The sequence below is a fragment of the Phasianus colchicus genome, chromosome 1, assembly GCF_987193195.1.
Source record: "Phasianus colchicus chromosome 1, bPhaCol1.hap1.1, whole genome shotgun sequence".
In the NCBI taxonomy this organism is placed as follows: domain Eukaryota; kingdom Metazoa; phylum Chordata; class Aves; order Galliformes; family Phasianidae; genus Phasianus; species Phasianus colchicus.
The window spans coordinates 61,649,911-61,662,959 of NC_143436.1; the positions used below are offsets into that span (position 1 = coordinate 61,649,911).

Below are 13,049 nucleotides of genomic sequence, written 5' to 3' on the forward strand. Positions count from 1 at the left end.
GAACCACAGTCAAGTTGCAGAAATAAACAGGAACTTGAAAGAGGCTCGTGATCGTGGCAGGAAGAATGCACGTCCAGTTCTCCCCAGTCTGGGACAAACTGGAGCAGATGCAGGAACGGTGACCATTAAAGAATCGCTTTCTTTCAACTCTGCTTATAGCACTCAGTAAAGATCTGTGTCACGCTTGAGGACATCCTAAATTTTTGGAAAGCAGTCAATATCAGACAAGGAGTTTGCTTGAGTAGCTCTCCTTTTCCAACTTATCAGGGCTGTCTTCCAGCCAGGGCTCAACTTTTTTGCCTCCTGCCAAATCTTTGGGAATGATCTCATGGACACCACCTCCCCTTCTTTCTTGGAGCTTCGCATCTTCGCTGCAGTGCACGTGGCAAGAACAGCATCAGGAAAGGGTTCTGCAGCGTGACTTCCAACACTTGGTGTATAAACTTGTGCTTCAGGCACAGTTGTCACCTCTGAACACTGAATAAAGGCAAACAGAGGTACTAATTTTAGGCAGCACAGTAGGCAGTTGCCTAGGGCAGCAGAGGCTTGAGAGTGTTAACCCAAGCTTTTCATTTACCGAACCAAAGCTCCTTTTAAAGACCCGTAGGGGAAGTAGCAACAGATAGCAGCAAGGAAGGGGGATCCGTGGTGTTCTTCACACGACCGGCCAAACACTCTGCAGCTTTTGATTTGAAAGCTACAGGCATCTCCACCATCCACAGCCACTTGTGTCAGCGGCAGACTTGAGCTGCAGTTCAGCATCTCCTTCCTCAGCAGCAACAAGGAGACGTGGTGAGGGCAAATCACAGAGATGCACCTCTCCCTCTGCATCATTTATTTGCATGGTGCATGCTGTGCGTGTGTGTATGAAACAGCTGGGACTTTTTTTATTTTCTTCTTCTTTTTTTTTTTTTTTTGCCATAATTCTTTTCACTGGCTGTGTAGAAATGGAAAGGTGACACGCGGTCTTCTTCAGCAAAAGGATTTTCTATATCTGAAGCCGGCTTGGAAATTCTTGGGGTGACATCACACCGTGTCTGTGCAGCCTCATTGTTTGTCATGGAAAAGCCATTCATCCATACACAACTTCCTTCCTCCCCAGACTCCCAGAGATAAACTTTCCATTCTGTCTGTTCCCTATAGAAGCAGCATCCAGCCATGGCTCTGCACACAGCCTTTGCCATCCCTCCGTCTTGCCTGGGGCCGTGGGAGCACGGAGAGGCAGGGTATGAAGGTGTGAATACAGTTGCTCTGTGGATCCCACTGTGCTCGGGCAGGCAGAGCACAAGCTGTGGGTCACACAAGGCTTTTCTGTCCCAAAGCTGATTCCAGCGCTGGCGGCCACACATCTGTCTGCCAGGTGAGGCGGGCCACCAACTGCAGGTAGAGCACATCTGGACAGGGCAGAAAGCGGAGCGTGCAGCAAACAAACGCAGCAATTGCACCGTGAGGAATTTGATAAAAAATATACTAAAGTGGGGCTGAGCTGCTGGGTCTGGTGATTTCATGGCTTGGGCCACGCTTGCGTGAGGCAGAACAAAAGGCTGGATGCTTGTGGCACAGCTTGGGCCTGGCTGGGGACAGCAGAAGGGACGGCCAGGGATGCCCGGGCCCCAGGGTGGCCATGGGGACGTCCGTCTGTGGTGTGTGGCGTGGGGTCAGGCAGGACGGTGAGGATGGAATGAGCCGTGATGTGGGTTTCCGTGCGGCGTAAGGAGCGTTATTTAGTTGGTGGTACCGCGTGGGTCGGGGGTTGAGGGCGGTACACCGAGGGGCTGCCGGGTTGCCCAAGTCGGGCTGTTGGGACCGGAGGGCCTTTGGAGCTCTCTCACCTCTCACCACCTCCCGACCCGCCTCCCCTCCTCCTGCCCATAAAGCCGCCCGGCGCCGGTGCCGGCCCGACCCGCAGCGCCGCGGAGCCTCCCCCTGCCCGGGGCTGCGTTTGAAGGCGGTTTCGGGGAGGCGGAGAGGAGGGGAGCATTTCCGAGCCGGCCCCCGCATTACAAAGGCGGCGGGGCGAGCGCGCGGCGCTTTGAAGCGCTCCGACGGCTCCCGCACACCTGCCGCCGCGGGGCTGAGGGCACCGGCCCGTCCGAGGGGCACCGGCGGACCACCGGCGCTGGGGCGGGGGGGGGACGCTTCAAAGCCGGCTCCGAGGCTGCGGGGGAAGAACGGCGGGGAGGACGGGGGCGGGGGTGGAGGGGACTCCCCGCTGCCGTCGGGGGCGGGGGGGGCGCGGCCGGGGGAGGGTCCGTGGGATGGGCGGGGGCCGGGGGCCGCGCTGGCCGCGCCCCGCCGCACGCAGACCCCGCCGTTGGGCTCAGCGCTTCTTCTTCTTCTCCTCCTCCTCCTCCGCAGGGCGCCCCGTGCCGGCGGCCGCCTCCGCGGGGGCTGCCCCAGCGCCGCCGCCGCCCGCAGCCCACCATGACGGGGCCGAGGCTGGCGCTCGCCGCCGCTCTTCTCTGCAGCTGCACCTCGCCGGTGGCCGACGCCAACTCCTGGTGGTGAGTGAGCGAGCGAGCGAGCGGGGCGCGGGGCTGCGAGCGGAGCCTTTGTCCGGGGCTGGGGGCGTCCCGGGGCTGGCGGAGCGCAGCGGCGGCGAAGGGGTGCTCTCGCTGTCTGCCCGCAAAGGTCCCGCAAAGGTTTTGGGGAGGTGGGATGCCGGCGTCCCGGGGGGCTTCGGTGCGGGGTCGGGCTTTGCGTGAGGGAGTGATGGGGAAGAGGGTTGGTGAGGTCTCCTGTCCGCTGCCAAAAGAGCCCCTTTACCGGAGCAGCGGGCGCAGCGCGGCCCGAGGGCACCGCTGCCGGCGCTCTGTGCGAAGCGGCTCCCGCTCCGCTCCCGCAGAGAAAGTGCCGAGCTCTGTACCCCTCTCCATGCCGGCTTCCTCCCGCTCGAGCCCTAGGAAAGGCTCACATCTGGCAGCGCGGGGAGGGGAATGCGAAAAGTGCATTCAGCCCTTGGGACTGGCACCTCTTGTGGGACCGCAACCTCCGTGGGACGTTTCTCCGTGCAGGTCGTTGGCCATGAACCCCATCCAGAGGCCGGAGATGTACATCATCGGCGCGCAGCCCGTGTGCAGCCAGCTGCCGGGGCTGTCCCCGGGGCAGCGCAAGCTGTGCCAGCTCTACCAGGAGCACATGGTGTTCATCGGCGAGGGGGCCCGCAGTGCCATCAAGGAGTGCCAATACCAGTTCCGGCAGCGCAGGTGGAACTGCAGCACGGTGGACAACACCTCCGTCTTCGGCCGAGTCATGAAAATAGGTAGGAGCAACGTTCTCCCTTTAAATACACGCGTGGAAGCGATGCGCCCCGTTAGCACCTCTCCTAACGCTGCCCTTAGCTTGTCCATTCACTGGTGCGCAGGTGCTGCCCTCAGTGAGCCACCGCTGGAGTCAGGGAGGTGGGACATGGGCTGCTTGTGTTTGTGTGCTGGTTTGGAGGTGGGAAAAGGAGCTGGAGCTGGGGACAGTGGACCTACATTATCATTCGCAGCATCTGGAGTGCCCTTGGACAGGGAGTGTGGCCCTGAGATGCGGGAAATATGGGCTCCCCCCTTGGGATCGGCTCCCTCCTCCCTTCTTCGCTGTTTTCTGTGTAAACCGAAGGGATTTTTATAATTCCTGCCCCTGCTGGCTGTGCGAGGCACATTGGCAGGCCATCGCTGCACTTGAATTGAGGTGTGACCTGCCTGCATTGTCCCGGCTTCTTTTGAAATGCAATCATTTGATGGCAAGAAACTGAGAAATCCGGGCTGGGTTTGATGTGTCCGACAGCCAGGACAATAAAGAAAAGGTGTTAAAACAGCCGCTCACACACTCACACACACACATGCACATACTCAAGCCCCTGTGAGGAGGGATTCTGTGTCCCACCCGCGCAGCTGACGCTGAAGAATCCAGGGCCAGCGCTACTTCTCAGCTCTAGGGTCAGGGAGAGCACTTAATAAGGGATGGAGAACCGTTTCCTGCAGCCTCGGCTGCCCCCAGCATCTCTTAATGACTTTTAGGCTCACTCAGAAAGCTTGAGAGCTTTAATGTCAAGGCAATTGGGCGCTGGGGTGATCGCTTCCATTCAATCCTGAAATTCTTACATGTCTCTCTGGAGAATTTCAGGGATTTTCCTGCATGTCAGTCCCTAGCCCAGCCCATCAGAGCCATTCCGAGCCCAGCCTTTCTGCCCATCTGTCCCGCTCACACCCCAACAAATCCCCTCTTCCCTGGGATGCGCCCTTGGGAAACGCCATTTCCTGACACATACTTTCAGCTGCTGACACACATCCAAAGCATCTGTGCATCCTTGATCTCTCACTGTTTGATAGCAAGGGTGGTGGCCAGATGAGGCAGTGCGCAATCCCAGGTTGTCAGTAGGGCTTGTGCTTCGGGGTATGAAAACTGCAACCCAGCCAGAGGGAATGGACAGCAAATACCCGTCTGGTGTCCCTCCCTCCTGTGTAATTTAATGTCCCAAAGAATGAGGAAACATGCAGATTCCTAGAGAGATCCTAGTGACCCCACAAGGGTGTATGGAAAGAGCCCTCTTCTCCAGCACTTTCCTGCAGCCCCAGGCTGATCCAGGGATGTTCCAAACCTAGAAGAAAAATAGCGTGAACTGAAGGGGATGGGAGGTGAAGGATGGAAAACAGTCAGGAAAGATCAGTGGGCACATGGGAGGAGGGGAAGAGATAGGTGTTGGGAGATGAGTGATACCTCTGAAAGGTTTTAGTGAGGGTGGGGGTTGGCCTCTCTCCAGGTAATAACAGCAGTAGATTGAGAGGTAATGACCTCAAGTTGCATCAGGGGAGGTTCAGACTGGATATTAAGAAAAACTTCTCAGAAAGAGTGGTGAGGCATTGGCACAGCTGATCAGGGAGGTGATGGAGTCACTGCCCCTGGAGGTGTTCAAGATCTGTTGTAGAGGTGGCAGTGAGGATGTGATTAGTAGGCATGGTAGGGATGGGCTGATGGCTGACCTGTATGATCTTAGAAGTCTTTTCCAACCTTAATGATTCTGTGATTCTATGACGTCCTTTTCAAAATGAATTTGACGCTTTTAGCTTAAAGTGGGAGTAGTTTCGGGGTTTGACAGGACAGAGGTGGTGTGTATATGTGCTGGTTGTTTCCAGTGGTCCCACTGCTGTTTGGTTTGTGCTGCAGAATCTCTGGGAGGGACCTGCTGGTGTCTATGGGGCAATGACCTGTGGCTGCCCACCATTTAAGAGCCTGTCCCAGCAGAGAGCTCTTAGATCCTTTAGATCCCTGCTCTGAGAGAGTGCTTTCAGGCAGGGGTGTTAGTTCTCCAAAACAAGGAGATGGACAGCAGAGGCAGCCTAGAGGGTTTCTGAAGACTCACTGCTGATGTCCAAGTGTGCGATAGTTGCTGTGGAGGGGGATGCTGCCTCTCCTCCTCCCTCTTGGCTCTACCTTCTGGTTTTACTTCTGCTGACTTCACAGTGAGATGCTAGGATAAGAAAACAAACCCCTTAATCTCACAGGTCACGTCAGCTATAAAGCCATTCTTCCCCGCGTTCATGCTGTGTGCCTGTCTCCTGTTCTCAGCCCCTAAACCCAATCCTGGACCACAGCCCTATCCCTGCACGTGGTGCCAATGGAATGAGAAGGGACTGGAGACTGGAATATCTGCAGAGGCATGCCAGGGAGATGTGGAGAGGGGGAAGGAGATAAGGAGGGCCCAGAAGGTATGCGGTGTGCCAGCAACCCGCGGCTGCCCACCCACCGCTGCAGGCATGGCATATGCTACGTGACTTCCTGAGCTGCCTTAGATTATTGAGGGGAGGAGAACCTACCCTGGCCAAGTCCAAAGCCTGGGAGAAATTCAGGAGAGCGTTCACTCAATAACCTGGAAGGTTGGTTTCCTTCCCACCTCACAGCGCTTGGCTCAGCACAGGAATGGGAGAGCCGCCTGGTCTGTGTTCAGTCACTATGCCTTCATTCTGTGTATGCTAGCAAGACAGTGCAGCCTGTCAAGACAGGGATTTGCAGAGAAATCTGTAGCACTGAAGTCAGCAGCATTTTAAATGTTGATTCTTCCTAGTGTTTGTGTTATCGTGAGAATCACCCTTAGCTTTCGAATGTAATTCCTTGCTTATTCAACAACAGTAACTGCTGGCGTACAAAATTCATCCTTCTGAAGATGCTTCTTGTCCTGTCAAGACAGATTTTAGATGGCATTTGTGTGTATTCATACATTATACGCAAATACACTCTTATTTCTATGTTTATGTAGAAGAGGGCAGAGCACCCAAGAAGTCCGTGTTGGCATGTCCCTGCAGGAGGAGGGAATACACAGCCTGTCATCTCCTGCAGAGCAATCTGCAGAGGGTGAGGGGGGCTTCCAGGATGGTCCGTCCTCTTTGGAGCCATAGATCTTATCTCTTCTGCCTTTTCAAATGCAAAATAGAGAAAAGGAGTCATAAAAAGACAAGAACAAAGAGAAATACTTTTCCCGGAGACAGGAACACTTCAGGGAAATGCTTTTTTTTCCCTTTAGTCTTTTGAAGCTACAGCTTTTCCATTAGAAAAAGCTAGAGCAACAGACTTCCTTCTCTTTCGCTTCATTCTCCTGGCTGGGGTCAGTTCTCCTGTTTCCCTCTTTCAGATCCGGGAGGCCTGATGCCCAGCAGGCAGAGGGGGGTGGCAGAGCCCACACAGCCCCTGACTGTCAGCAGCAGAGTGGCAGGCACCCACCTGCAGGACACAGGTTTAGGGAAGAACTCAGCACTGAGGTGATGCTGTAGTAGTGTGGACTAAGATAGGTTCTGAGAAGATAGGGTGACATCCTAATGCTTTTTCAAGGCTGGAAGCATGTTAGAGGAGCAGAAATAAGAGACCAACCAAAGGATGTGAAAGCCCACAGCTACTGGCTACCAATTTGCTTTCTGTTAGCAAAGGGTTTCATGCACACGTCAGATTCTGCCTCCCAAACTAAAGCTGCGTCAGCTGAGCACCATGGTTTGTTCTGCGTCACGTACAGTCAGGAAGAAAAACTACTCTGCTTGTTGCAGACTCTCCCATCACCATCCCAAACTTGTGCAGATCTGGGAACTGCACCATCCTGAGCTCCTTATGCGGGGACTGCACACGAGTTGAGTGCCGCTCCATCTGAAACATGTGGGTGCTTAAACAGGGACAGTGAAAGTGCAAAGCCAGCCTGTCACAGCACAGGAATCACAGCCGGCGTTAGGGATCCTAAGCACCTGAAGTCATGCAGCCACTGCTGAGCAAGCTGCAGCCCCAGGAGGTCCTGTGCCTGTGCGTATTTCCATCTCTCCAGGTACCAGGAGTGCGGCTCCCACAGGGCACTGAACAGGAAGGCTGCTCTGTCTGCTGGGCTCCCACAACGTGGGCACAGTGGTAAAGCTGCACAGTGGACCATTACCTTAAAACTAGCCATGCCATTTAAAAAGCTGGACTAGTCACTGCAAAAGGACCAGAACTGCCCTATGGGCTGGTGTCAGCTGAATTATCTTGACTCTCCTCTTTGCCTCTCGGTCTGGGAAGGTTCTTGGGGCATAATCTTCTTCCTTATGACTCCCTTGCATGCTGTGTCCTTCAGCATTTTATCATTCTTTGTAAAGCACATGGCAGAAGCCCTTAGTGTACAGTCCTCAGTTAGGGAAAAAAAAAAAAAAGAAAGAATCCCAAGTTGCTCTGCAAGGTGGGTGCCATTCACAGCCTCGCCTTTGTCTTGGATCATTACCACTAAGCTGGTGATAAGCCGCTATTAATTGCAGAGTGTTGGCACATGCAAATTGGAACAAGAGCATACCAAAGGCATCGGGCTGGGTCCTGCTGGGGGAGCTGGCACTGAGCGTGGTGACAAAGTGCTCCTGGGGCACCTGCCCTGTGGGAGCATCCTGATTTATTGGGGAGCATCTGCAGGTCAGCTCTTGCTGGGGTTCGCTGTTTGTGGCCCACCAGCATCAGATTGCTTATTCTACAAAGCTTTGGCAGTTGTACTCTTTATCACCTGAGAGTGTGGTGACGCATATAGTAACTCTGGAGGTGTTGATTTAGGTATTTATTACAGTGTATGGTGATAGTGCAGTTGTGGATTGCCCCCCCCTTGCAGAGCCATGGCAATTCACAGCATTTGGCCCATGCTGCAGTGTTGTGGCTGTGCTGGTGCCCGACTCTGGCTGCAGTGAACCTGTACCAGTAGCAGAGAGCAGGAGATCTGCAGCAGCTGCTGGGATGCATCCTGAACAGGGCTGTCTCATGTGTGTGCAAGCAGAAAGTCATATAATCGTAGAATCACTGTTGAAAGGGACCTTTAAAGGCTATCTGTTCCAACTCCCCTGCAGTGAACAGGGACATCTACAGCTAGATCAGGTTGCTCAGAGCCCTGTTCAGCCTGACCTTGTATGTCTCCAGGGATGGGGCATCCACCACCTCTCTGGGCTTCACTAAGTCTTTGCATTTATTGTCTGCACGGGAAAGTCTGACTTCTTCCAGCACTGCGGTTCTGTAGGTGTTGGGAGAGCTTCTGCCTTTGAGTGGAAAAATGGTTTCCTACAGTTTATTTTGAATCAAGTCTCGGCCGACCGTATTTAGCCAAAATGAAATTAGATGTGCCCCTTAAATATGCTTGACCCAGTTGAAGTGAAGCACTCCTCGACTGGTATCTGGAGATATGAAGTGCTTTCCTTGCACAGCCTCAGCCTCACTGGTTGTTCTCAATGGCTTTTCGCAGATTTGGTGGCAGCAGCTGTACTTTCAGCAGATAAATAACCTGGTTCCTCCTGGTTAAAATCAGAGCATCCAGACAAGGGCCATAGAAATGATCCCAGGGATGGAACACATCCCTTCCAAGGACAGGCTGAGAGAGCTGGGGCTGTTCAGCATGGAGAACAGAAGGCAGCGAGGTGACCTGAGAGTGGCCTTTCCATATCCAAAGGGGTCTATAAGAAAAAAGGACAGACTGCTAAAGAGTCTGTTCTGACAGGACGAGGGGAAATGGTTTCAAACTGAAAGAGGGAAGATTTAGATTGGATATAAGGAAGAAGTATTTTAAAATAAGGGTGGTGAGGCATTGGAGCAGGTTGCCCAGAGAGGTGGTGGATGCCCCATCCCTGGAGACACCCAAGGTCAGGCTGGACGGGGCTCTGAGCAACCTGATCTGCAAGTGGGTGTCCCTGTTCACTGCAGGGGGGTTGGACCAGATGCCCTTTAAGGGTCCCTTCTAACTCAGAATGATTCTGTGATTCTAAGGGTTGACTTGAAGTAGAGAGGGAAAGAAGGCTGAGCAGCCCCTGCCTACGGCGTTACTGTTTCTTTTGGGCAAGACTTAGCATTTCCAGAGCTCTTAACTGGGCAAACATAAGAGTAATAAAAATAATAGTCCCTGTGGAACAGGACTACAAAGTCATGACAGACACATTCTTCCAGGCTGTATCAGCAATCTCAGCTCCTTTCTTGGTGCATGTCAGAATCAGGTTTGGTTTTGCTCCTGGTCACACAGAAACTGCCAGCACTGGGCAGGCAATTGCCTGGGGCTGTTATTACGGAAGGAAAACACAAAAGAGATGCCAGCCTATGTTAGGGTAGTTCTCTTCAACCAGAGCAGGTTGGTGAAGGTCAAACAGTTAATTTTGTACACTGTTTGCTAAAAGAGCTTCGTCTGTCATTAATTTGCTTCTCGCATTCCCTTGCAGGTAGCCGAGAGACCGCTTTCACCTATGCCGTCAGCGCTGCCGGGGTGGTGAACGCCATCAGCCGTGCCTGCCGCGAAGGAGAGCTGTCCAGCTGTGGCTGCAGCCGCACGGCCCGGCCCAAGGACTTGCCCCGAGACTGGCTGTGGGGCGGCTGCGGGGATAACGTGGAGTACGGGTACCGTTTTGCCAAGGAGTTTGTGGATGCCAAGGAGAGGGAGAAGAACTACGTGAGAGGCTCCGAGGAGCAGGCTCGCATGCTGATGAACCTGCAGAACAACGAGGCTGGGCGCAGGGTAAGATGAACACCGACCTTTCTCAGCTGGTGAGATACAGAGGTTGTGAGATAGCAGAGTACCACATTATTTGGAAGTTTGGTGAGAGGTGGTCCCGTGATGCCCCTATAACTCCTCTAAAATGGTGTGTGATCCCATTTTCTGCATTTTTATGTATAGCACAAACAATATTGACAATACGATATTCCAGTTTTAGTGGCTGACTTCCACTGTCTCTAAAGGCTGAGTTTTGGGGCCTGCTGAGATGCTAGGCGGCACGTATGTGCAAGCATGTAAGCCCTTGCCAAACAAACTAGATACTCTCACTTTTCAGGTTTACATCTCAGAAATGTGCTTCCCAGAGCTGCCAAAAGGGCAGGGTGATGGTGAAGAGAATGGCCTGCTGATATGTGGAGAAATCTGCTGCCATCATTCAGATTTTTGGGAATGTAAGGCCAGAAGCAGACGTAGAATCAGGCTGCCTGGCTGTCTCTGAAACTTACACCTTGCTCAGTTACCTCAGCATTGGGCAAAATAAATAACTTGCACCAAGGCAGCAAGCGTTTTCTGAGAAGATGGATGCGTTTGCTCTGCAGACCTCTAGAGATGGAGAATCCATCACCTTCTTCGTAGTATGCTGCTGTCATTAATCATCCTCACTCCTTTGACACTGCGCTTCATTATCATTTGAATTTATCTGCTGTGAGCTTCCAATCAGTTCTTCCTCTGACTTTCACAGCTAGACTGAAAAACTCTTTACCAATCAGAATTTCCTCTCCCTAGCAGTATTTATCTGCTGCAGTTTATTCACCACTCTCTTTATTTTTTTGACCAACTTGGTTGAGAACTTGTATCTGTCTCACTTGCAGATGTTTTCATCAGTCGTCAAATTGCTTCCACATCACTTTAGTGTATCCTTTCCAGTTGTCCCGTATGCTTTAAAACTCAAATACTAAAATTATGTGCTAAGTTCTGGTGTTGTTCTGACTGATGCCGTAAATATAGGTGAAGTTGTCCCTTTTTAATGCTTCCAGTGTATGTGCATTTGCTTAATTTGCAGAAGGCAGAAAAGGGGGGACTTGAGAGCTCTGGAACTCAGTGGGTTTTTATTTGAGTTGTTTTGCTTTAAATTTTCTGTTCCTTTTGCTTGGGAGGGCAGAGAATCTGCATTTACTTCGAAAGGACAGTCATCTCTTGTGGAGTAGTAATGTAAAATGGACTTCTTCACTGCATAACATACTTCGAACATCTTGTATGTCTGGAGTCACGAATTTGGATTACTACAAATAAATGTCATTTGTATAACAGGAAGTGGATGTTACCAGCCTTTTTAACAGCTTGTCCCGTTGCCTTGAGAGAACCAGGGATAGAAAATGGTCAACAGTTTGAGAGATGGCTGAACTTCAGTAACATCTGAATTGGGAGATCAAGTTAGAAGATGCTTTGCAGCGTGGTGAAAACAACTGCGACTTACTATTGCTGTTGTATGTGGTAGAAGCTGAGTTGTGATTTCAAATAATGGCATGGTTTTTGATGGAGGAAAGCTATGTCTTCCCCAGAAATACAGCTAAAACCAGTGCTGTGCTTCCTTTACTACAAGTGCAGTAAGTTGTTAGAACTGTGCTTGGAGTGCTGCAGTGCTTGTGCTTCTGCAGACAAGACCCTCGAGACAATTTCTTTGTCTCCAGTTAGCTCAGGACTTGGACAAAAGCTTTCCTGAGGGCCCAGCAAAAGACAATGTTATTTCAAGGTTGTTTCTGGTAGACTCTGTAGAACAGATGGCCACAGAAAATAACCTTAGATTAGGTGAACACAAGTCGTTTAGATTAAATTGAATGGAAGTATAAACCGGTGTGTAATTAAGCTTGTGGATTTCAAAGAACAAACTGATAAAGTAAGGGAGCCAGTTAGTAAACTCAGCCGAGGAACTCGATGTGGAGGAGGTCTGGAACTTTTTCAAGTCAAAGATGCTAAAGCCATTACAGTTCTGCATGCCAAGCAAGAGGAAAAAGCTTGTAGGAAGAATATCCAGACCTCACTGAATGAATAACTACCAGAAAGAAGCTGTTAGGAGTAGACCGAGAGCCTACGAAGAATGGAAAAAAAGAACTGATAGCAAATAAATAACAAAAAACTCTGTTTTAGAGGTCAAGAAGTGTAAAGATGAAGTGAGAATAGTGAAAAATCAAGCTGAGTCAGACCTTACAAAGGGTAGTAAAAGAAAAAGAAAAAGTTTTTTTTGTTTTTTTTTTAACTTAGTAAACTGAAAGGGATTGGAAGAAAGGAGCTGCTGTTCAGTGAGGATGAGGCTGAGTTTAAAGATAGAGTAGTTTTGTTCCCCAAAGTAGGTGTATGCTTTACCTGGAGTTTTAAGTCAGAACGAGGCATTGCTTGTGGGAAGGGCTATCATATGTCTGCTGTTCAACAGAGAGGTCTTTTTCTGTCCTCAGCACTTCTGCCTGGAGGAGTCAGTGCTAGCAATGTAGAAATGTAAATCCTCCTGAGACTGTGCTTTCTGGGGACAGCCAGGCAGAGTGCCCCGGGGACAGGCAGTGGTGATGCTGCTGGCACCATGTGGAAGTGAGAAAGGCAGCTCTTCTTCTCAGATAGGTAGGGGAAGAGGAGCTGAACAGCAAGTACTGATGTTTGGTACCAGCAGACCTGGGATCGTGCAGAGGGCTGCTGACAGAGAGGCTTTTGGGATTGGGTTGAATGGAATGGATGATCTCCAGAGGTCACATCCAACATCATGGCAGTGAGGCTCTGGAATGGGTTGCCCAGAGAGGTGGTGGATGCCCCATCTTTGGAGACACCCAAGGTCAGGCTGGACAGGGCTCTAAGCAACCTGATCTACCTGTGGGTGTCCCTGTTCACTGCAGGGGGATTGGACCAGATGACCTTTAAAGGTCCCTTCCAATCAGACAATTCTCTGAAATCTATGAAACCCCTACGATTCTGTGATTCAGATGGGATTGAAGCAGTGGCAGCAAAGGGCTGGGAGAATGGAGGGCTTTAGAGTAAATGGCACAGGGGTGTTGGGCTGGATTAGATAGATGAAGGTTTGAGGGTAGTGAGGAATGGAGATGCTGGGGTGAGGAAAGGAGAT

At 51.6% G+C, this 13,049-nt stretch overlaps 1 protein-coding gene across 1 annotated transcript in view; it reads left to right on the forward strand.

Annotated features, from left to right (window-relative positions):
- The window catches only part of WNT5B (Wnt family member 5B), a 65,849-nt gene that overhangs the window by 46,930 nt on the left and 5,870 nt on the right, over positions 1-13,049 (forward strand). Inside the window, exons 2-4 of the mRNA XM_031589878.2 lie at positions 2,359-2,504; positions 3,015-3,262; positions 9,672-9,964. Coding sequence (XP_031445738.2) covers positions 2,359-2,504; positions 3,015-3,262; positions 9,672-9,964 — 687 coding nt within the window. The remainder of the gene's footprint in view (positions 1-2,358; positions 2,505-3,014; positions 3,263-9,671; positions 9,965-13,049) is intronic.